Raw genomic sequence first — 23,708 nt, 5'->3', positions numbered from 1 at the left:
TAGAGATCCGCCTGGCTCTGCCTCCCGAGTGCTGGGATTAAAGGCGTGCGCCACCACCGCCCGGCCTAAATACTGATTTTAAAAAGTACTTGTAATGTTTAATTTTCTGAACAAAGTACACTTGCTAGTTAAATTGGATGAAGTAGAAATCTGCTGTAAATGATTAACCAGCAACTCTGAAACAGTTCAACTTTTATTGAGGGAAGAAAAATGGGCATTGATTGAGTTACTGTGTGTCACCCTCTGGAAGCTCCTAGTTAAGTAAGTGCACTGAAGTCAAGGGTGGGAATTTGAAATTTTGCCCAGGTTTCTAAACAACTGAAGTTTCACATAAACCACAAGTACACCGGGGCAGGCCCGCTGGTGTACTAGAGCCTCATGCCCTGGTTGCCTTCCGAAAGCATCTGAGGCAGGCGCGCTGCAGAGGTCTAGAGGTCCAACGTCACCGCCAACACACTTTGGCTAACCCTGACGAGCGCGATGGAAAAAAAAAGACTTAACCCGCGAAAAGGCTGCCGGGAATGGCCTTGTAGAGGAGGGGCGGGTCCGAGGGGGGCGGGGGGCGGAGGCTTGAAGAGCGCGCGCCCTGAGGGCGGGGCCTCAGAACGCGAGCAGCCCGGGAGGGCGGCCTGCAAGGGGGAAAAGGGGAGGGCCTTGGGGGCGGGGCCGTGAGGAAGACCCAGAAAGAGAACGGACAGGAGAGGGGGCGTGTCCTGGAGGCGGAGCCTCGGCGTGGGGCCCGCCCCGAAGGGCGGGTCTAGGGGGGGGACGGCGGGGTGGGTCATCGTCTGCGGGCGGGGCCAGAGGGGCGGGTCTCGAGGCGGACCTGTTAAAAGGTCCACCCTTCTTTTCTGCTGTTCCGTCTCCCCCGGAGCTGTCTCTACCCGAGGTAAGATGGAGTAAAGGGCGAGCCCCAGGCATGCTGCACCGCCCGGGTCTGGGGCAGCGGTCCGCAGACGCCTAGACGTGCGGCGGCGGTGGTGGCGGCGGCGCGAGAGTGGTGACGATTCCTGCGCCGTCCCGCGGCGGCAGGGCTGGCCTCTGTCCCGCCGGGCCTGCTAATCGCATTAACTTTGGGGAACTGGAAACAATGTGTGACCTGGGGCGGCAGGCTGGCTGGCTGGCTGGGGAGCTCGGGTTGGTGGTGGAGCGCCCGTTAGAGCAGCGTGTTGCGAATGCACAGCTTGCAGAAAAGCTTTCTATCCCGGGACCCCTCCTGGGCTGCTGGCGACGCCACTGGGGCCCCCGGCGACCCTTCACCCTGAGGTGCCGTCGGGAGCGCGCGGGAGGCCGTGCACCCCGGAGCTGGAGCCTAAGTGGTAACAGTTCAGGTGTATGCTGTCCTCAATAGGTCATTTCTGGTTGGGTCATCAGAAAGATGGCATTTACTGTTTTTTTGAAAATTAATAAAATTTACTACCACTTTTGTGTAGGCCGTGTTAGGCCTAAAGATGAGCTAGTTAAAGGCATCCATTGAGAAGTTACATGAATGAAAACCCAGACTCCTGTAACGGTACTGTTTGTAGTGGGACATACTAGTAAGAAAGTAGACTAAGTTTTTAATTATCTAGTAGCTATATATAATTGCCACGGTGATGGTGGGATTTATTTATTATTTTCATTTATATATATATTTTGTAATTTCTCTGCCGGTCCTGGGACTCACTTTGTAGACCATGCTGACCTTGAACACAGAGATTCACCTGGCTCTGCCTCCCAGCTGCTGGATTAAAAGCATGCACAACCAAGTCCGACTTGATTGTGGGAATTTTTAAAGTTAAACTTTGAGACATTTCAAATGTAAGTGAGGCTATTCAGGCAAGGGTCTGGAAACAAGACAAAAAGAAAAGTTGGCTTGAAGATGAGCGACCTGAGTTTAATTTTAAATGTGTTGAGTTTTACTAGCTAGTGATAGAAGAACCTAGCAATTCTGGCATTAATGCTTAAAAATGTGAAGATAAAAAGGCAGATTTCAATTTTTCAACCAGAAACTAGTTGAAATTTAGGGAATGTGAGTTAGGAGGAAAGTATGTGAAGAGATCAAGGAAAGGGGCATGGGCACATTGAGGGGGGGTGCGTGCTTGAAATAGAGTTTTTGGCCAGGAGAGGCTTTGAGTAAAGAACTGGTGCTCAGTACTATGAGTCTGTGCCCTGGCCCCCCAAAGCAACAGAAAGTGTCTACTCATTGTGAAGCAGCAAAAGTGTGTGTTCATTGTCAAAGTTCCTTGACCAAACCCTAAGCCTTGTGGCAAATACAGTCATACCTTGCCTAACAACTAGGCTAGGTCCTGAGAAGTGTATTCTTAAGAGGGCTTACCCATGTGTGAGCATCCCAGAGTGAGCTTATGCAAGCCTCGATGGTCCTATGACTAGGCACATGTACAATGTATAGAATATGGTAGGCAATGGTAACTACTTGTGCATCTACAGAAAGAAGGCGCAGAAGGACCCAGCAATTCTGGCACTAAGGCTTAAAAATTCAAACATAAAAAGGCAGATTTAGATTTTTCAACCCAGAAACTATAGTTGAAATTTAAGGAATGTGAATTAGGGAGAATGTGTATGAAGAGATCAAGGACAGGGGGGACTTGGGGAGGGGAGATACAGAGGCCAGGAGAGGCTTTGAGTAAAGACATGGTGGTTGTTACTATGAGGTCCCCCCCTACACACACACCCACATACCCACACACACAAAGCAGCAGAAAGTGCATACTCATTGTGATGCAGGAAAAGTGTGTGTTCATTGACAAACCCTGACTAAGCTTTATGGCAAATAGATACAGTCATACATTGCTTAACATCTAGGATTGGTCCTGAGAAATGCATTATTGAGAGGATTCGTCGTTCTTGTGTGAGCATCCCAGAATAAGCTTATGCAAGCCGAGATGGTTCTTGGACTGTGGACATATACAATGTATAGAATATGGTAGGAAATTCTAACACAGTGGTAACTAATTGTACATCTACACATAAAGAAGGTACGGTAAAATATGGTCTATAAGATTAAAAAAAAAATAGAATGCCAGTAAAAGAATACTTAGTGTAAATGGAGCTTACAAGTCAAGAGTTGTTCTGGTGTGAATCAGTGGATGAATGTAAGTGACCCCAAAAGCTTAGGATATGTTCATAGATTTCACAAACGAGCTACACTAAATTCATTTAAAATATCTTAGTCAATAATAAATCAACCTTAGCATACTTGAACTTTTTATTTTATAAATTCTGTAGTTTTTAGAACTATTTAACATTATACAATTGTGTAAAACGTGTTACATTCTTATTTTATCAGCTTTTTTCTGTTTTTGATTTTTACAAACTTTTTATAAAAACTAAGACATAATCACACAGTAGTCAGAGTTGATTGCACAGGCTCAGTCCCATCATTATTATTGTCTTCTTCCTCCACACTTCATCCCACTGGAAGATCTTTAGGGCACTACATCTGTGGATCTGTCCTCTCCCACAGCAACAATGCCTTCTCCCCGAATGCCTCGTGTAGTGCCTGCATGACACTCTCTTTTAGGAGGTGAAGAGGAGAAGGTGACTTGCTTACTTTCCCTTTCAGTCCTAAATTTGATAAGTGGCTGATCACCATCATCTTCCCTCTCTTTTAATAAAACCCTTTGGTGTTTGGCCTCACGGTTTTAAAGATTGAAGGATCTCACTGAGCTTTGCAGATGTCTCTGTGAAAGGTCTCGCTGAGTGACGGCCTTCCTCTCCAGCTATGCGTGTGCTTGCATTTTCAGCCCTCCTCACAGGATCGCTGTCATGTATGTCACATGTCCTTGGCTAACCTCTCTCTGTGCGACCATGTCTGTACTGAGGTAGACGAGGGGGTTGAGGTATTTGTGCCATCAGCTGTATTTCCCAGGTCAACAATCACCTCCCTCGATAGATATCTCTGTTGAGAATACATCCGTGTGTATAAGCTCTGGGTGACCCGTGCTGTGGTAACATATGTCCTGATCACAACCGTTTCTCCTTTAGATCCACTGCCCTTTGGTGCAGACAGGAAGGACAAGTAGCGACTGGACGGGTAAATTGATGTTTCATTGCTTGTGGCTCAGTTAAAAATGATGATAATGTGGTTTAAAACAGTTGTTATTTTTCACACAGGAGAGTTTTATTGAAAAATATAGTCACCTAATATATAATCACTTGTTTACTTGATTTAAAATTGAATTCATAAAACAAATATTAGGAGAAAATTTAAGGGTTTTTTCTTTTCTTTTTTTTTTTTTTTTTTTGCATTCTACTAAGTTTTTTAAGAACAGTTTTAACCATGTTTCTTCTGGTCAAGTAAAAAGTTCTGATTTAGAATTCAGCCACAGTCAAAGAGCAGAGGAAATAAAATGCTTATTCAGATAAGTGAGTAACAGTTTGAAATGATACAAAAAGTCAAGAAGTTCAAAAAAATTATTCATCCGTTCTACAAATCACAACAGTTATTAGGTGCCTTTTAGGTACTAGATATGTGCTCAGTGTGTCACGTTTTAAGGAAGCAGATGTAGTTTCTGCTAGACTTAAGGGAACAAGATTTCACTGTAGAAAAATTTAGCAAATAAATTGTATTCTTCAGTCTCATTCATATGTGTATAAAATGTATGTATACTGTCTGACTCTAATGTTAATGTTTTAGGAACATGAGTGAGAATAACTGAAATTTATATAGAATAGTAACATGTTATGAAATACTTTGTCTTTTAAGAGTTAAAATTTTGTAAGTTAAAAACCAAGCTATCTATGAACAAAGGGTACTTTCTCTGTGTGTAACTAGCTTGATCCTATAGATTTGGTTCGTCTGGAATATGTTGTTGTTTTTTTTTTTTAAGAGAAAAGAAAACAGAAAGTTCCATGATCCTCTAGGCAGCAGGACCACAGAGCCTCTAAGAGTAGCATCTCTGAAGTCAGCCCACTAGAGTTCAAATCACAGTTCTCCAGTGTACAACCAAGTATCTGGATTTAAAGACAGGGTTGAAATTACTCTCATTTAGAAGTGTGCAAAGACGTTTCCAAGCTCATGTTGCACATCTAAGAGCAGCCTGGACTAGCACCCAGTGAGTACCCAGTTACGTCACTGCGAAGACCACCAGAGTGCTAGCACATGTCTCTGGGGTCTGACGGTGCTGTGTAAGACCCAGCACTTTATATTCGAATGCAGTGCTTCTAGGGATGGCAAGGACATCTTTCTGTGAGAGGTACACGGCAGAGCCGGTTGATTCCTCTCTGTATAATAGGTATTTATGATAAAAAAATGATTTTCCAGGTTTTTTCCATGCATTTTCTGTTGAAAGGTAATATATTTATATATGTTTAAATTTATCTTCACGTGAAAACCAAACAGATTCATTGCAGAGAAAAGGAATTAATTGCCATGCTTCAAAATTCCTGACAGCAAGCTATCCCTTAATTCACAGCTAACAGCTTATGGTTGCTTGTTGATTTGTTTGGAAGGAGAAATGTTGATCAAACTAAACTACCTTGCCACTTTCTTGCAAAAACTCATAGGGTGAGTAATTGATGTGCATATAAAAGTGCCTCAGCATATAAAAATGCCTATGATTGCTGGAAGTGTTCAGTAATTTTCTAAATTATTTAATAACCTAGGATCTGTCTTGAAAGAATGTGAGACATTCCATGAAAGTAATGACAACAAACCTCACTGATAATATACCAATTTTGACATTTTCTAGAAACAAGTGTGGATAGCACATGTGTGAGGGTGAAGTTGTGTTTGGATAGTTGATCCGAGAACAGTTCTGTTTCAAGGTTTTCAGGCAGTAAAAAGCCTTTAGAATGAATGGGGTTCATTTTCATCTACAGGAGAAGAATGGCATTGAAAGAGATTTCCAGCAACCGGTGCTTCGGAGGCCTCCAGAAGGTTTTCGAACATAACAGGTAAGCATTAAGATACAATTGTAGATACCTCTCATTCAGTTTTATGATGTGTTTTGTTGTAGTTTTGAACAAAACTCCCACTGATAAACCTGCTTTCTCTGCCCCACCCCCACTGTATATCTGAAAATTTCACCAGAAAATTTCACCAAGCTTGTGGCTTGGGTGCTGTGAGATAGAGGAGAGCCTTCGGACTATCTTCAAGGTTTGGCTTGATGGTTCTCTAAAGTTTTCTGGAAAACCATCTGTGTTGCCATTAAAAATTCAGAGAACATCTTCTGTGTGGGTCTTTTAATATAACAAAGAAACCTAGACTTGATTAAATTGGCAACTTTAACAGACATATTTGCCTCTACCACCTTCTGAAATTGACTAATATGTCTTAGGTAAATGCATTAAACACACATATACACACACACACACACACACACACACACACACACACACACACATACACACGTACAGAGACAAAGAAGCAGAGGACAGGCGCTAAGAACAATATTTTAGATGCATAAATGCAGAAAGTCACATACTACCTAGCTTAGCAAAGCCTAGAAAACTAAATTCTAAACTGAGAAGTGACGTGATTTATATAAATTCCTAAGAAGTACTGGCAATACTGAAAAGATAAAAATGGAGAAGAGGGACAGGATGATGAGTTGGAAGTTTATTTTAAAAAATCAAAGAACTCTCAACCGTGTCAACATTCTATGTAGTCAGATTGCTGCTTTTCTAGCTTTGGCCAAAGATTGAAGCTTTGTTATCCAGGGAAGGAAGACACTAGGGAATTCCAAACACAGTTAGTGAAGGATAAAATAATGCAAGTGGATACAAGAGGAACTGGCACACTGAAGTTTTCCCAGTGGCTTCCAAATTTGAGGGGTTAGACTTTTCTTCTTGGGAATTGGACTGCGCCAGGAGAACAGATGCTATGAAGGAGACCCTTTAATAAAATTGTCTACTCACTGAGACAGTGATTAAGAGTCTCACCAGGCATACTGTTTTAAACCATACATCTAGTGTTTCACTGTGAACTAGTAGTAGATGACTAAAGATCGAGATGTTTGAGTAAAGTCTCCAGTTTGAAAGATGCATATTCTGGGAGTAAAAAGGAAAAGGCACTGGGGGAGTAGACTGCAAAACACAGGTTCAAATGTCACAGGCATAAGAGAATTACTGGCTCAAACCCTAGTGGACAGTGTTATTAAAAATACCCAAGGTCAAAGCACCCAGAAATCAAAATTTGATAACAGAGATGGCAAAGCTCAATTGAATTTTTTAGAAAGTAGTATAAGGCAAAAATAGTAAAGAAAATTAGAAAACCAGTCCAAGAAACCCAACAGCTGTATTAAGGAGCTTGAAAAATACAATTGTGTTCATACAAAGAAGAAAGAAATGCTTGTAGGGCTGGCGAGATGGCTCAGTAGGTAAAGGCACTTGCCATCATTCCCAACCACCTGAATTCTTTGTTCTCCATGTCTTGGTCACTGTTCTGTTGCTGTGAAGAGACACCATGACCACGGCAACTCTTATAAAGAAAGCATTTAATTGGGGACTTGCTTACAGTTTGAAAGATCTAGTCCATTATCATCATGGCGGGAAGCATGGCAGGAGGCAGGCATGGGGCTGGAGAAGTAGTTGAAAGCTGTACCCTGAGCCATAGGCAGAGACAGAGGCAGAGACTTTGAAACTTCAAAGCCTGCCCCCAGTGAAACACTTTCTCCACAAGGGCACACCACTTAATCCTTTCAAATACGTCACTCCCTCATGCCTAAGCTTTCAAACATATGAGTCAGTGTGTGGGGGTGCATTCTTATTCAAACCACCACACCCCAGAACCCATATGGTGGAAGGAGAAAGCTGACTCTCACGAGCTATCCTGACCACTACACAGGTACGGTGATGTGTACTAGCTCACCGTGAGGGTTAATTCTAGAATTCTTCAGCTGAATGGTTGAAGTTGTCAGATTGAAAAGGTTATCCGGCACAACGGAAGATAACACCACAATGCTGTGAAGAGCATTGGGAACACAGAAAATTTCTAAACAGTTAGAGGAGAAAATGGATTGACATTTTTTTCTGAAGATAGAGGTTAGTTCATGAGCCATACCAGAATCAAGGAGACGGTGGTAGTGCCTTAAATTCTGAAGGATGAGCCTACACCTGGCCACACATCATGTATGTGGAGAGAATGAAGACAGTTTCTGTGTGCTCTTTTCTGGCAACAGCTGGGCAGCATGCTTCTAGTGAGGACTAGAGTGAGAGCCGAAGACAAGGGATCAGGAGGCAAAGCTACCTAGTTGCAGTCAGAGTAGCTCTGATGAAGTATTGGTGACGACAGAGGAGGTTAGGGATGTGGTACATTTTAGTGCCCAGAAGCAGACATAGAACTGAAGAGCCATGTTATTGGAATTCATTTCTTCTAGAAGTTGCTTTGGTATGTCATATCTCATTAGAAATAAAGACTTATTAATAGAAATGCTACATTGAGAATTACATTGAATGTTTTGGAACTTATTCAGCCTCAAAGCATAGGCTCAGGCTGAGGAATAGATCAGGATACTAAGCAGGCATCATCTTTTTTTAAGGAGTAAAGTATATTTCTTAAATGTTGGTACTTTGAATATTAAATCACATTTAAAAAATTCTTTACTGTATATTCTTCCTTTTTATAAATCGCTAAATTTAGTGTCTGTCCTGATTAATGAAGAGCATTAATACTTTGTGGTTGTTAAAATTGCAGTGTTGAGCTGAAATGTAAAATGAAATTTGCTGTCTACCTACCACCACAGGCAGAGAGTGGAAAGTGCCCTGCACTCTACTGGCTGTCTGGTATGTATTTGACTTTGGAATTTCATAAAGGAATTTTTGTCTTGCCTTTTTATTGTGACCTACTTACCTACTTACTTCTTGAGTCATTTATAAAATCTTCGGACAGGGCTGGAGAGATGGCTCAGTGGTTTAGAGCATGTACTGCTGCTCTAGTAGAGGACCCACATTTGGCTTTTAGAACCCATGTCAAGCAGCTCTCGACTTCCTGTAACTACAGATGCAGGTGTCTAATGCCATCTGCTGGATTCTGAGGGTACAGGTTCCCACACTCCCATGTGGGCACACATACACACATAATTAAAAAGTATTAAAACAAATGCTTTCAAATTTCTAAAGGCTGTCATATTCCATTTTGTAACTTTATCTTGAGACTAATTTCAGACTTACAGAATTACAGTTTTATTTCCTTTTCAATTAGACCAAGTAACTTAGCTGAGAACATAAAGTTCAGTACTCAGTAAGGATTTGGGAAACTTGTACATAATTTGTACCTGCCCAAGCATTTCTGGAGTTTGCAAAGACTCTATAGCAGTCAGACAAAACAATATTAAATGGAACTGGAACACAGGATAGATGCATTAGAAATGACAGACAAGTAGCTTCCTAGATGTGCTCTGAATACTGAACTTCATAGAGCTTCACTGCAGCGGTTTAAGGAGTTCGAAGAACACAGTGATTCTTTGCCCATGGGTGGTTTTCTGAATCAGACGATAGAACAGGCAGGGAGAGTTAATATGCACAAGAAAATAAACATTTTGTCTTAAAATTTAAGTGGAAATTGTATTTTAACACATAAAGAAAGCCTTTCTCTATTAGTTACTTTCTGTGGCTGTGGTTAAAATAGCATGGCCAGAAACAACTCAGAAGGAAGAGTTTATTTGGGTTTACGGTTCAGAGGTTAGCAGTCCGTCACAGAGGGAAGCATGGCAGTAAGCAGCGTGGTATGTGGCAGACACAGGAAGCTAAGTTCACATCCTCAACTCAATGCATAAAGCAGAGAAATCAAGCTGGAGGTAGGGCAAGTCTCTGCTCTCAAAGCCCATTCCCAATGATGTACTTCCTCTATCTAGTAGCTCTTAAACTTCCCCAAATGTGGGGCACCTCTGCAAACACGGCCAGCAGTGTCGATCCAAGGGAAGCAAGAAGGAAATTCAGTTCAACACGACTCAGTAGCCAGTGTTGGTTCTAACTTTGAGAGTCTGACCACGAATAGTTTATCTTAGGCATATGTAACCACAGCGCAATTTGGTAAAATAATTGCTGGTGATAATTAACTCTATCCTGTGTGCCCAATAAAGCTTAAGACATGACTACATTGAAACTCTTTGTGTGACATCTTCCATAAAGATAGGTTCTATAGATTGAGAAAAACAAACTCATATCTGGAGAAGGATCTGGTGTGGTCTCAGCCACACAGACAATGCAAAGGTCAACAGGCTTTTAACCACATCCACTCCCGGCCTTCTGGTAGAAAACAGGTTCTACATCCCTCCCTTTGAAGAGAGAATCTGGTGTGTTTAACATTCCTGGTTCCTCTGGTGAGCACAAGGACCTCCGTGCCTCCCATACCCAGACTGTGTCATCTCCTGGGGACTAAGTGCTCAAATGCTTAAACCTTTGGGGACAATTCTCATTCAAACCACCACAAATTTCAATTTCCTTTAAAATATATTAGACATGCCAATAGCAATAGCAATAAAATTAGATACTTGGTTAGAAAACATTGTACAACTAAAGATGTCTCAGAAATCATGTAATTCAAAGAAGTCAGTTCTAGAGAAGCTAAATACTGTCCAAGATCACATACAGTTTTCTGAGTCAGTGCAGACCTATGCTTTTTCTGCTCTTTACTTGTAGTGAGCCAGTAAGGAAAGTCTTATTCTTTGGTTAGAGACTGTTAACTCAGATCAGAATTGAAATCTAACAATGCATACCGTCTGTTTGTTTACATCAAGCGACAGGATGTTACCTTAGTTAGATGCTGAAGATAGATCTTAGAAATTAAGTCCTGATTGCTTGAATCCTTACTGTGTCCAAGGTACCATGTAAAGGGCATTACACATGGTCATATATGATCTTCCTATGAGGAACAGGCAGTCAGTTCTGTCTGTAATTTTCAAGTGAAAGAGTTGGGACACAATCTTGTCTAATGCAAAATCTTTAATGTTACTTGTAACTTTGTCTCTTATTAATTTAATTAATACTGTTTATGAGTAGACTTAATCTATTCTCTTGTGGGCTAATATCTATAAACATTTTATAGTTAATTTGTAGCTTGTGCTTTTCAGTAAGCTTCATTTTTGCTAATATTCAGATATTTAGCAGTGACCTTTGGAAATGGGCTGCTGTGTTAGGTTCAACTCGGCATCATTGCTAGTTTACTTGGCCACTCTCCGTCAGTACGTACCTAACAATACTAAGCTAGCTGATTTTCTGTGTAATAAAATATTACTGGCAGAGTAGTTGCCATAACAACCTTTTTCATCTTCAGGTTTGACTTGCACAGAACAAAATTTCATCTCAAAGTCTGGCTTTCAGCAAGCTGCCTCAGAACACGGTCTTGTTGTCATTGCTCCAGATACCAGCCCCCGTAAGTAGTGTTCCGTCAAAATGCTTATAAACATCTCAATCTCAGTCTAAACTCTAAGTAGAATAATACCCGTTATACACTTCCTCCCGGGTTCTCGATGTCATTGTCCTTTTGGTCATTCAAGCGACATCGTGACTCTAAAATACCATACTGGGAGCAGATTGGGGAAACAGGATGAAATAATTCCAAAGGACATTAGGAGACATTTTCAGCTCAAGATAGTGATTTTTAACGTTGACATCTGTCTCCTCAAGATCATAGTGGTGAATAGAATTATAGAAGTGTCAGTAGTCAAGGAGGGCCGTGAGGGAAAGCATCGCAACACAGTCCTGGAAAGTAAAGTGCACATGAATCTCTTGTAACATAATAAAGATGCATGTTTTCAGAATCTGTAGGATTCTAGGTAGCTTACCTTGCCTCCTGAATTCTCCAGTTGGAAGGTCATTTCCTCTCACCTCATTGGCCAGAGCAAGTGGCATGTATCATTCAAGGAGAAAGGACCCAGAAAGTTGAATCCCATAATGTATCTTAAAAAGTGGAAGAGAGTTCACAATGTTTCATGAAAGCGCCATTGTGTGTGGATGCACATATTCAGCTACCAGTGTGTGCGGTGGGGGCCATCTTACTAGGTAGCCTAGGCTGACAGGCTGACTGATGAGTAAGTACCCTATCTCAGCTTCCCAAGAGCTGAGAGTATAGGCAGGTGCCACTATACATTACTAAAACTGTCGCTAAACTTGGGGACTTACTGTGGAGTGGGTGAAAGTGTAACCTTTTCCTTGCTAGGTGGCTGCAATATTAAAGGAGAAGATGACAGCTGGGACTTCGGTACTGGTGCTGGGTTTTACGTGGATGCCACTGAAGATCCCTGGAAAACTAATTACAGAATGTATTCTTATGTAACCGAGGAGGTAATTTGATTTGTCTTGTAATTATTAACTGATGACCACTGAGAGTTTGGTTTTAGATATGAAGCCCTTCCAAACCTGAAAATTTTAATATAGGAATGGCACTGGAAAACCAATTTTAATTTAGGGAAAACCCTAAGATCTGCTAATATTATAGTTGCCACAGTTTAAGTTACCTGTAAGTGTAGACTCAAGGATTTTTATGATTATATTCAGATCTGTGCACATTTCCCAGGTTATCTCAGAAAATAGCACGTGAAACAGCCCTTCATATTCTGGAGCTGGTTCATTTAGGTGTCTTATGTAGTAAGCAAGGGCTTGATTAGAAAGGGTAAGTGGCAAAGCTTAGCTTTTAATAATGTTGATTGGCAATGTATGCATTTTCCTGAGTTTTATCCCATATATCATAAAAACTCAGAAACAGTTGAAATCTTAGTCATATATAGTTTGTGGTGAGTTGTTTGTTGTTTTTAGTGTTGGGGTCAAACTCAGGATCTCATGCCTACTAGACAAGAACTTTACCACTAAGGCACACTCCAGCACCAATTTTTACGCTCTAGATAGCAATTATGTTTTGGTATATTCTGAACTTTTAAAATTTTATTTATTTGGTTTTTTTATTGGCATGTTTTTTTCCTCTTAGCATATGTTCATTGTACATTATAAAGGTTTCAGCATTTTCATGCAAGCAATACCCCACACACAACCCCTTAACCTCACTGCTCCCTTACTGCTAATTATTCCTCTGTCAGACATGCCAACCTGCAGCATATGGCCGCACATGTCCTAGGACAGCTGGGAATACAGCCCAACAAAACAGCCAACTTACTTAAACTTTGTGTGTGTCTGTGTGTGTGTGTGTTTTCCTGGCTATGCCATTCTTAAGTGTGAACTCTGTAGATGACAAAATCATGTGGCACTTGGACACCCTGCTTGCTTCTTTCATGTCATATACACATAAATGATTTTATGTATCTATATAGAATCTAGGATCCACAAATGAGAGAAAACAAGATTTGTCTAATTTAATTTGCTTAACATGTTAATTAATCTCCAGTTATATCAATTTTCTTGCAAATGACATAATTTCATTCTTCATGGCTGAATACAATTCTGTATATATGTACCACATTTTTGTTACCCATTTTTTAAAGATTTATTTATTTAGTATTTTATGTATATGAGTGCTCTGTCTTCATGCACATCAGAAGAAGGAGTCTGATCTCAATACAGATGGTTGTGAGCCACCATATAGTTGCTGGGAACTGAACTCAGGACCTCATAAAGAGCAATCAAGTGCTATTAACCACTGAGCCATCTCTCCAGCCCCTTTGTTACTCGCTTTTCTGTTGATGGACACCTAGTTTGATTCCATAATTTAGGTATTGTGAATAGTACTGCATAAATATTGACATGCAGGTGTCTCTGTGATATACTGACTACTGTGTGGTCCAGGATTCAGGCTCAGAATTGTCAGGTTGTCAGGCTCAGTTGTCAGGCTTAAAGGCAAGTGCCTTTACCCTCATCACTAGCTTAGAGCACTTTTTAATTGAACACTGTGTATCAGTTATTGCTGTTTTCTTGTTCTTCATTTGTTTATCCACTGTTGTAGCATGACTTATTCTTTACTGTAGCCTCATGAATGTGTTTATTTCTCTTCAGTATGTAGATTCTTTAATGTATCCTCTATAGTAGACATCAATTCTTCAAATTGTTTAGCATGACTTGGGCAGTGGTGGCGCATGCCTTTAATCCCAGCACTCAGTAGGCAGAGGCAGGTGGATCTCTGAGTTGGAGGCCAGCCTGGTCTACAGAGTGAGTTCCAGGACAGCCAGGACTACACAGAGAAACCTCACCTCAAAATAAATAAATAAATTGTTTATCATGGATGTTTTTTCTTTAATTATGAAGGATAGTTTGGCTGGGTATAGTAATATGAGTTGGCTGTTCTTTCGGTGCTTGCAATATAATGCTCCATGCTCTTCCAAATTTCAGGGTTCTGCTGAGAAATCTGATGTATTACGATGGTTTTTGTGTGACTGGTGCTTCTTTTTGCTGTTTTCAGTGCTTCCTGTTCTGTCCTCAGTGTCAATGATGATATAAATGGGAGGTGCTTTTCTGGTCTTGTCTGTTGATATTCTGAATGCTCCCTGGATGAATCCCTAGACTTAGGACTTTTCTATATGGCTTTATTGGCTGTATTATTTACGTTTGAAGTTTTTCTATAGTCCCATGATTCATAAGTTTAGCTTTTTAGTTGTGTTCCAGAGATCTTGTTTGTTTTGTCTTTATCAATGTCTGAATGTTCAGACTCATTTATATCATTTTCTATCTCTAATGTTCTGTCTTTCATAAACTTTATTCTGCAGGTGAGGCTTCCTACTAGTTTCTTTTATTTAATCAGGAGCTTTTCATTTTAAATTTTCAACTGGATTTTATCTCAGTAAATTTCCTTTTATTGAATTCCTCTTCCATATCCTGTATTGATTTCCTTGTTTCATTTGTATATATATATTTCCTTGTTTCATTTGTATATTTTTTAATTTGTTTAGTTTGTGTTCTCTGGATTTTGTTAAACATTCTTACAGCTATCTTCTTGAACTTTTTTTCTGAGATTCTATCTAAATCACTCTGATTGGAATCCACTATGGTGGAATTGTTTGGTTTTTTTTGTTTTGGTTTGGGTTTTCAGGTGTCATACTGCCTTGATTACGTGTCTCGTATTTCTGCGCATTGGAATTTATGTTCCTATGGTTACTTCATAGGTTGGATTATATTCTTTCATTGGATGTATTTGCAAGGTTTAAAAAGGACAATGTTATAATAGGATTGAGGTATCTCTCCTCCACAGTAGATTGAGATGTAGTTCTGTGGCTAAACTCTCAGACCACATGCTTAGGGCACCAGGCATAATCCCCAAGAATATTATTCACTTCAGAAGCAGCTACAAATGTTAGATAGGCCCACTGTGCAAATATAGTTGGTCGTCTCTTTAACTTTAGTATTTGAGTCATAAGGGAACAAAGGTAAATTCTTGAGTATACCAAGAATTTAGTACTAAAGTTACGGCTGTAGAGGAAATAGGCTAAGAAATAGGATTTCGTGTTTGAGCAGAGGAGGAAGGAATGGGGGCATTGGGATATTGCTAAGATCCCACAGGGATTAAAGATTTTTCAAGCTACCAGATGTTATAGTTAAAAAGTAAAAAGAGAGAGGGAACAAGGTAGGAATGAGATGGCGCACCTGTGGATGGTGCATCATCTATGGATGGTACATCTATGGATGATGCATCTATGGATGGTGTATCATCTATGGATGGCGCATCATCTATGGATGGTGCATCATCTATGGATGGTGCATCATCTATGGATGGTGCATCTATGGATGATGCATCTATGGATGGTGCATCTGTGGATGGTACATCTATAGATGGCGCATCTATGGATGGTGCGTCTATGGATGGTGTATAGGGAAAATACAGTAGAATAGAACTGGTATAGAAACCAATTGGAACACAGAGCAATCATAAAGCTACTTGAGCAATGGAAATCCTAACAAAAGACAATTTAGGAATATTTATGTGCAGGAGAGAAGATGTTTAAAATGTAAAAATAAAGTCAAATAGTCATTTTAAATGTATCATGGGTCAGGATTTCTTTTTTGGTAGGATAGGTTTTGAGTTCCCTCCCTACCTGTAATGTTTCATGTGACTTTCTGTAGTGGTGGGGGAGGTGTGATTTGCATATCCAGTTCAAACCTGTAAAACTAGATTTGTGAGTATTCAGTGTCCCAGTGGAATTCAAACAAATACATTTGGGGTTGAGTTTCTTCTCTCTAGAGCAATGGTTCTCAACCTTTCTAATGCTGAGACCCTTTAATACAGTTCCTCATGTTGTGGTGACCCCCAACCATAAAATGATTTTCAATTCTACTTCATAACTGTAATTTTGCTACTGTTATGAATTATAATGTAAATCTCTGTGGTTTTCAATGGTCCTTGACACACCCCGACCCAGGTGGTGGCGACCTGCAGGTTGGGAACTGTTGCAAGCCAGCAGCCCTCATGGAATGCTGACTTGAGGATGACAGCCACTCAGTAGTCACATATGCTGGATGGTCACACTTCGTGCTATTGACCTTTTCACTTGGAAGCATATGTCTTAAGGCTTTGGCTGTCTTTGGCTGTGTGTACTTCTGGTCTCATGTACTTTCAGATTATGTTATTATAAGACTTCATCCTATTTAAGTTAGCTGTATTGTTGTTGTTGTTTTGGTTTGGTTTTTGGTTTTTCGAGACAGGGTTTCTCTGTGTAGCTTTGCGCCTTTCCTGGAACTCACTCTGTAGCCCAGGCTAGCCTCGAACTCACAGAGATCGGCTTGCCTCTGTCTCCCAAGTGCTGAGATTAAAGGCGTGCGCCACCACTGACCTGCTAAGTTAGCTGTATTTTATAAGTATTTTTCAGTATTATTCTAATTTTAATGATTTCATAATCTTCCATGTGCTTTATACTTTTTCTTAATGTAAGACGTTTGTATTTTGAAAATTCTTTTTACTATAATAAATATTACCGTTATCTTCCTGCATAATTTTCCTCTATAAAATACTCGTTCCTGATAATATTAACAGCATTTGCTGAATTCTATACCTAGAACCCAATTGGAAGGAGAGGGCTGGACTACCACAGTTGTCCTGTGAACTCCATAAGTGTACACAGTGCACATGTGTAGGGACATACACTAAATAAATAAACATGGGGGCGGGGTTAGAATGTTTCAAACATTTTTCTCTATCATCTTCTTAGCTTTGTCCTTTGATTTTATAAAACATCTGCACACATGTTTTTCAGTGACGTATTAGTTACCATTGTCCACCTGAGGGTTTTTTTCTTTTAATCTGCACCAGTCCAAGCCACTATACCACTGTGCTTTTGAAGTACTGAGTGTGCCACTATATATGACTTTGGAAAAAATCTAACATTTCCTCTGAACTCTTTATCATATTATTACATTCTTTCTAGCTTCCACAACTCATAAATGCCAATTTCCCAGTGGACCCACAGAGGATGTCTATTTTTGGTCATTCCATGGGAGGCCACGGAGCTCTGGTTTGTGCTTTGAAAAATCCTGGAAAATACAAAGTAAGATAACAATAAGCTTCATTGATAAAAATACTTCTGGAGAATAATGAAAACTTTGAAAGACTGAAATTTTGAAATGGCCTTCGAATCAGGAATTAAATATTTTTGGGGTTGGGGGTTTCAGGAGGTAAGCAGAAGACATTAAACTTGATGCTGTAGGGTTATAAACATAGGAATTCCGTCAGAATGGTTCTCCTTGGCCTGACAGAAGTGCTAGAAATGATAGCTTATATTATTATTGCTCTTTTTCAGGCTATACTTTTGAACATATTTTTCCTCAGGATTGTTTGCCTTGATTAGTGTTATTATGTGACACTATCTGTATATCATTGCTTTAACTTGAGAAACATCTCTGTAATGCTGAATTTGATTGCCTACAGTAGAGAACATTCATATTTTAGAATTCTTAATCCTCTGAATGAGGGCTGAAATGCAACTTGGTGGAAAAACATCTCTCAGCATCCCCATGCCCAGCCCCCTACCTCCCACCCCGCTTTATTTAAAATTGTGGATATTCTTTTCTTTTAATGAGACAAGGCTGAAAACCCACAACTGAAATTCTAAACTCAGCAACTGAAACGAAGTGTGTTAAAAGTGGGGTGCATGTTTTAACACACAGGGCGCTTGGCATCTTGATGGGTTCCACCTGTTTCCTTCCCTCTGGAAAGTCATTTTAGGCATGCTGCCGAGAATGCAGACGCGATCGTAGCAGTTTCAGAACATTCTAGAGCATAAGGGTCTAGTTTTCAGTCTTTATACAGGGAGTCAGCGAATGCATTGTCTAAGGTAGAGAGTAAACTGAAACATTTTATGAACTTAATTTTTTTGTCTTTTAAAAATATGAGTAGTCATGTGAACTGTACATTAGATAACTCTAGAGCTGAGACATGCACTGTTGGCCTGCAGAGACTCAGCGTTGTCAGAACAGAAGGCTGTGTGTGTGGCTTAAGAGAAATGCCTCACTTAATGAGTTTCACTAAGGGAAACATCAGTGTTGAGATCATTACAGATCGTCAGTGGGAATAAAGAGTAGAAACTCTGAACACAGACTTTTGTTTGCACCTAAATTGACTTCTAAGGCATGCTTTGCATTAAGCACTTCAGTTTGTGAGTTTTTGAAATAGATTATACAGAGCTGTAGTATGAAGAGCCACAGATGCAAGATTTTTGTGTTACGTCGGAGTTGTAAGTTCCAAGCATTCGTATTTGATTAGCAACATATAACTTATTTTTAAACTTCTTTTGTCTCTGAAGTCTGTGTCAGCATTTGCTCCAATTTGCAACCCAGTGCTCTGTCCTTGGGGCAAAAAAGCTTTTAATGGATATTTGGGACCAGATCAAAGTAAATGGAAGGTAGGTGATGGACTACTCTTTCTATACTTATTCTTAAGTTTCCAAGTTCATTTGTGTGTGTGTGTGTGTGTGTGTGTGTGTGTGTGTGTGTGTGTGTGTGTGTGTACCACATAATCATATTTTGAGTATTGTATAGTTACTCCTCCATGCTTATGGGTTCTGTATCTGTAGATTAAACCAAAAGAAGCTTTGATTTTGGAGTTACATGTTCAGACCTTTTTTCATTGTCTTTATTCTCTGCTACCCCACCTTGATACTATAGCAGATACTGGAGTAATCTAGAGGTAATTTCAAGTACTCAGGAGGGTGTGTGTGGGTTATATGCAGACATTGCTGTTTCATACAAGTTACTAAAGCTTTGCTGGTGTTGATGTCCTTGGGAGGAGGGTTCCACAGCCAATCCCCAGATGCCCAGGGACAGACATGTAATAGTAACCTTGGTTTTTAGTTGTTCTGAACCATGGAAGTTGTCCTGAAGCTACTTTCTCTGCAGTGATTGCTTTTCTATTTCTAAGTTACCATTACCTCTAAATTAATTTTATAGAAATTTAAATTGGATGTCTGGCTGACTTAGACTAAAAGTTAAAATACTTTTAAGTTTAATTTTGGTTCTAGTTCAATATATTCTGGAAAATATCTTTCTGAACACCTTTAACTTTTCAGTGTTTCTTCTTTTTACAGGCATATGATGCAACCTGTCTCGTGAAGTCCTATTCAGGCTCCCAGATTGACATATTAATTGATCAAGGAAAAGATGACGAGTTTCTTTCAAATGGGCAGTTACTCCCTGATAACTTCATAGCTGCCTGCACAGAAAAGAAAATCCCTGTTGTTTTTAGGCTACAAGAGGCAAGTATTAGGAAACCTTAGTTTGACCTAAATAGCAAAGCTTTTAAAAAACAAGATTATGTACAATTTTCTTAACTTTTATTTTAGGTATTTGAGGACACAGGATGATACTGGTAATAAGAGTTTTTAATTCCATTAAGGTTTCTGAAGTGAAATTTGTGACACCTAAGGCCAAATTTGAGTTAAATAGGAAAGCTTTTGGCAGTGAAAAATAAGCGCAATTTTGCCCCTTGTCGAGCAGTCAAAAACAAGAAGTTTAAGGCTTGGATGGTCCTTAGTCTCCCACACCATTGGGTGTGTCTTTACTTACAGGTACACCACTGTTCCTCTAGAGTGTGGCCCGCCTCTCCCTTTGCCAGGCATCATGTACTCCCCGTGGCCTGGAGGGAGACTGAGCATTGTCTCTTAAAAGCACATGCTGTTCCTGCTTCTCCTTGCTAATGTGCTGCTGGGGATCTAGTACTGTAAGAGGGATGTGCAGTTAACCTGCACACTTCTGAAATACTTCTGACTGTCCACTCTTCACCTTTTCGTGCTGCTCTAGTTTTAGATATTTTACTTTTACTTCTTAAAAATACTCACAAGATTCAGAATATAATGTAAACAAAGCATTCATTTTAAGATGAAAAATGAACGCTGAAAACCATATATGATCATGATTTATAAAAAAAAAAAAACTTGTTAAAGCTTAAAGGTAATGTGTCAGACATGTCTACTAAAGTATAACTGATGATAAATGCTCAGATAAATCTAGCCAATGTGCAGTGTGGTCCACTACAGTTCACACCATGCTTTCAAAGCATTAACTCACCTGCAGTCTTCATACTAGCAAATGTGGTTGTTTTTATGCACTCTCCTTTTATAGAGAATTGTTATAAATTTCTTATCTGAGGTCATAATGTGTGGTGGAACCAGGACTCTTAAACAAGATCACAGCCACAATTTCTGTCCTGTCTTTCTAGCGTTTCTAGGCAATGTGCTATTCTTCTGAAGAGCAAAGGGATGAATCAGAGCCAGCACAAGGAGAAACTAGGCATGACATGTGGCCTCTCTAGCTTACACAGAATTACTAATTCCGTTTGCAGGGTGCTTTGATCAGGTGGAATACATTAAAATGTATATTTGTGTGTGTGTGTGTGTGTATGCACACACAAATTTATCCCCATATATTAGGGGTGTGTGTGTGTGTGTATTTCATCCTTAAGTAATAGCATTTTTAGGTTTATTTGAACATTTCCCATCACAGGTGGCATTTAGTTCAATAGCCCACCTGAGAAACCCCAATTCCAGTTTGGTCATAAGTTTGGCGCCACGTTGAACTACATCAGGTATAGCTGGAAGTGAACACCAATTCCTCTCTTGTCCAATGACCTTCACTGCTTGGCCTTAGCGTGCTGCTGGATGCCTTGTCTGCTTCCCCTGAGGCTGGGCCAGGGAATTCTGATTTTTCTGTAGACGAAGCTTCTGGCCCACAGAGTCTGAAAATATCTGGAGTTTGTTAAAACAACAGCCTAGAGTTAGAACATGGACGATGTTGTTAGGGGAAAACCATAAACCAGTGTATTAATTTCTAAAGTGCCTAAATGTATCCCAAGCAATGAAGAAATGCATGTAGCTCCCTTGGGAGGGCCTAAGACAGAAGAGTAAATTCTTCTAAAAACATAGGAACTTCCTAAGATCACCAGTCACAGTCTTGGGGTGAGGCACGATCTTTTCATTTATTTTCCTCCCCTGCAAAGGCAGGAAGAATAACCAACTGCACAGCCTGGATCAGCTGAGTGGACACAGCTCAGGGACCACAGAGCGGCCACTTGCAGATACCTACTCAGCTTCCTGATTTAGGTCTGAGAGGTAGTTTATTGGTTAGGTTTTTTTATTTTTGCTATGGATTGTTTGTTATTGTTTAATCACTTGCTTGATTTGATTATGAGTATAACTATCTCTTTGTGGAAAGGAGTTAGGAAAAAAATTAAGCTGAAAAAACAAGTTTTATATAAAAAGAAAGACAAAAATGACCACAGTCCCACGCATGCTGTCTTCATTGTATGTCTTGTCATGTCACATGTTCTCAGTTTCTATTTATGTTTTGTCAGTTGTCAGGAAAGATTGCTTGAGAGGCAAGGACTAGTTCATGAGGATATTTCTTTATTTGATATGGTTTTTAATCTGGGGCTTTGTGGCATCTAAGTTGACAGTGTGTGGAGACTGATTCTGACAAAGTAGGACCTTAATTGTCCTGGTTTTATTACTGAAGTCACAACGTGAGAAAGTTCAGTGGCCTAAGGCTAAGGAAACATCATTCCCTTCTTGGAAAAGAGAAAAAGGGAAGGCCACCCTCTCTGCTCAAGTCTGGGGCCTTTTTGAAGATTTGGGGCCTGTTTTGACCTTTACCCATCTCTGTGTCTCTGTGTGTAAGGTCATTATCTAGCACCTAGACCCTGGGACTGTTAAATAAGCAAAGGAAGGTCTCTCAAGAGTCTTCTTCATTAACTTGAGGCCAACCCGAGCTTTTCTAATTGGGTCTCGACAGTGCAGAGGAAAGCGCTGCCTTTTGATGAGATATCCATAGTGTGGGGAGCACTGCTTCCCTTCTGAGAGCTGGCCGAAGACCAAAAGAATGTGTTTACGTTCCCAGAGCCGCCCTTTCCTACTCAGTGTTTTTCCATTTAAACTTTGGAGTAGAGAAGAAAGGGCCCTTCAAGTGTCGCTAAATATAGGTAATTGCACAAGCTGCTTAATAAACCAAACTAAAGGTGACCATCGGGTGTCATGCCTCAGATAATCCTGTCACCTTTTAAAAACGGACAAAAAGATCTCCACTGCTCTGGGAAGCCAGCTAAGCCACTCTGGCTGACCAGCAGCAGCTCCAGCGATTCAGCGCCCTCACACTGGAATTCTGTAAGTACAGTCTCCACACACTCGCGTGGTCGCTTGTTTTTCCTTGTGGTTAGGGACTGAACTCAGGTCCTCGTGCTTGGAAAGCAGGCACTTGACCCGCTCACCCACCTCCCCAGACCAGAGGGGGTCCTCCTAGCTTGATGTGTGACGCCCATGGTTGACTTCTTGACCGGTATTAAAGCTGTCAGGCATTGCTGTGTTCTCTCTCCGTATTGTTGGTGTGTACTTCCTTTGTCCTTTAACAGGTGTATTCTTTTTATGTCAGTGTGCTAGTTCTAAGAATTAACACGCCTTGCCTGTGTTTCTAACCTGACTCTGCTTCATCTTGTGAGTGTGGCCACTGGTCTTGTTTGCATATTTAATTACCATGTCATCACCTCCCTTTATGTACTCACAGCAACATTTAGAAACTAGGATATGCAGAGTGCTCGATTTCCCTTCATATTTTGCTGCTTTTTAAATAAGGTACAAGGATGACAACCTTGACTGAAACTGACTTAAAATACTTGGACCATGTACCAGCAAATTAAATGACAGGAGAGTTGGAATGACTCCCGAGAGAGACACTTAATGTTGGCGTTTCTGAATGGTAGATCAGTGTCTCATCTTGTCTTCTAGGGTTATGATCACAGCTACTACTTCATTGCGACCTTCATCACTGACCACATCAGACATCATGCAAAATACCTGAACGCATGAGAAGCTCCAGACAGAAGAATCTCAACAGGATTAGAAACACTGAAATACACAGAATTGCTGAGTAAAAGATTTGGATTTCTTCTCAAAAGATCATCCTTCTGCAGTTGAATCACTTTTCTGATAAATAAATCACTTTTCTGATTGAAATTGTTATTTTACCAGTATTCACATAGGACTTTAAAGCCTGACAGTTTTTCGGAGTCATTTGGAAATCCCTGTTAAATAGGCTCAAGTCATGAATACAGTTTGTTGGAGTTACAGCAGAGGATTTGAAAGGAATTCAGCACAAATTTCTCACCATTCCAGACTCTAGGCCTCTGAGGCCACTGGCTCTCTTCACTGTGTGCATTTTTCTCTCCTGTCCATCAAGGACTTGACTTTTAGAAGGCATTTGATGACTCATCACTAACAGGACAGGGAAGTAGGCCCAGGAGACTTAAGTAAGTGTACACCATCACACAGCTGTCTGCAGCAGCCTTCCTCAGCTCCAGTCCAGCAAGATTTTTCTTACCTGTTGAGCTGAATGCATTGCTAATACTATCTTAG

General features: G+C 40.4%; 1 protein-coding gene across 2 annotated transcripts; it reads left to right on the top strand.

The window, feature by feature from the left end:
* Nucleotides 1–803: 803 nt before the first annotated feature.
* On the top strand, nt 804–23,250 carry Esd (esterase D). Of its 2 annotated transcripts, XM_028877657.2 has the most exons (10): nt 817–889; nt 3,988–4,036; nt 5,824–5,898; nt 8,639–8,727; nt 11,219–11,317; nt 12,104–12,228; nt 17,244–17,363; nt 18,618–18,716; nt 19,398–19,565; nt 23,082–23,250. In XM_028877657.2, the coding sequence occupies exons 3-10, from the start codon at nt 5,831–5,833 to the stop codon at nt 23,160–23,162; spliced, it is 849 nt and encodes a 282-aa protein (XP_028733490.1). In that variant the 5' UTR covers nt 817–889; nt 3,988–4,036; nt 5,824–5,830; the 3' UTR covers nt 23,163–23,250. The 2 variants fall into 2 exon arrangements, with proteins under 2 accessions (XP_028733491.1, XP_028733490.1); XM_028877658.2 differs by lacking the exon at nt 3,988–4,036 and having other exon boundaries at nt 804–889.
* The last annotated feature ends 458 nt before the right edge of the window (nt 23,251–23,708 follow it).

Source organism: Peromyscus leucopus, chromosome 9, assembly GCF_004664715.2.
Source record: "Peromyscus leucopus breed LL Stock chromosome 9, UCI_PerLeu_2.1, whole genome shotgun sequence".
Classification (NCBI taxonomy): Eukaryota; Metazoa; Chordata; class Mammalia; order Rodentia; family Cricetidae; genus Peromyscus; species Peromyscus leucopus.
Note: the sequence above shows the minus strand (reverse complement) of the source record. Positions and strands in the feature narration are given on the sequence as shown.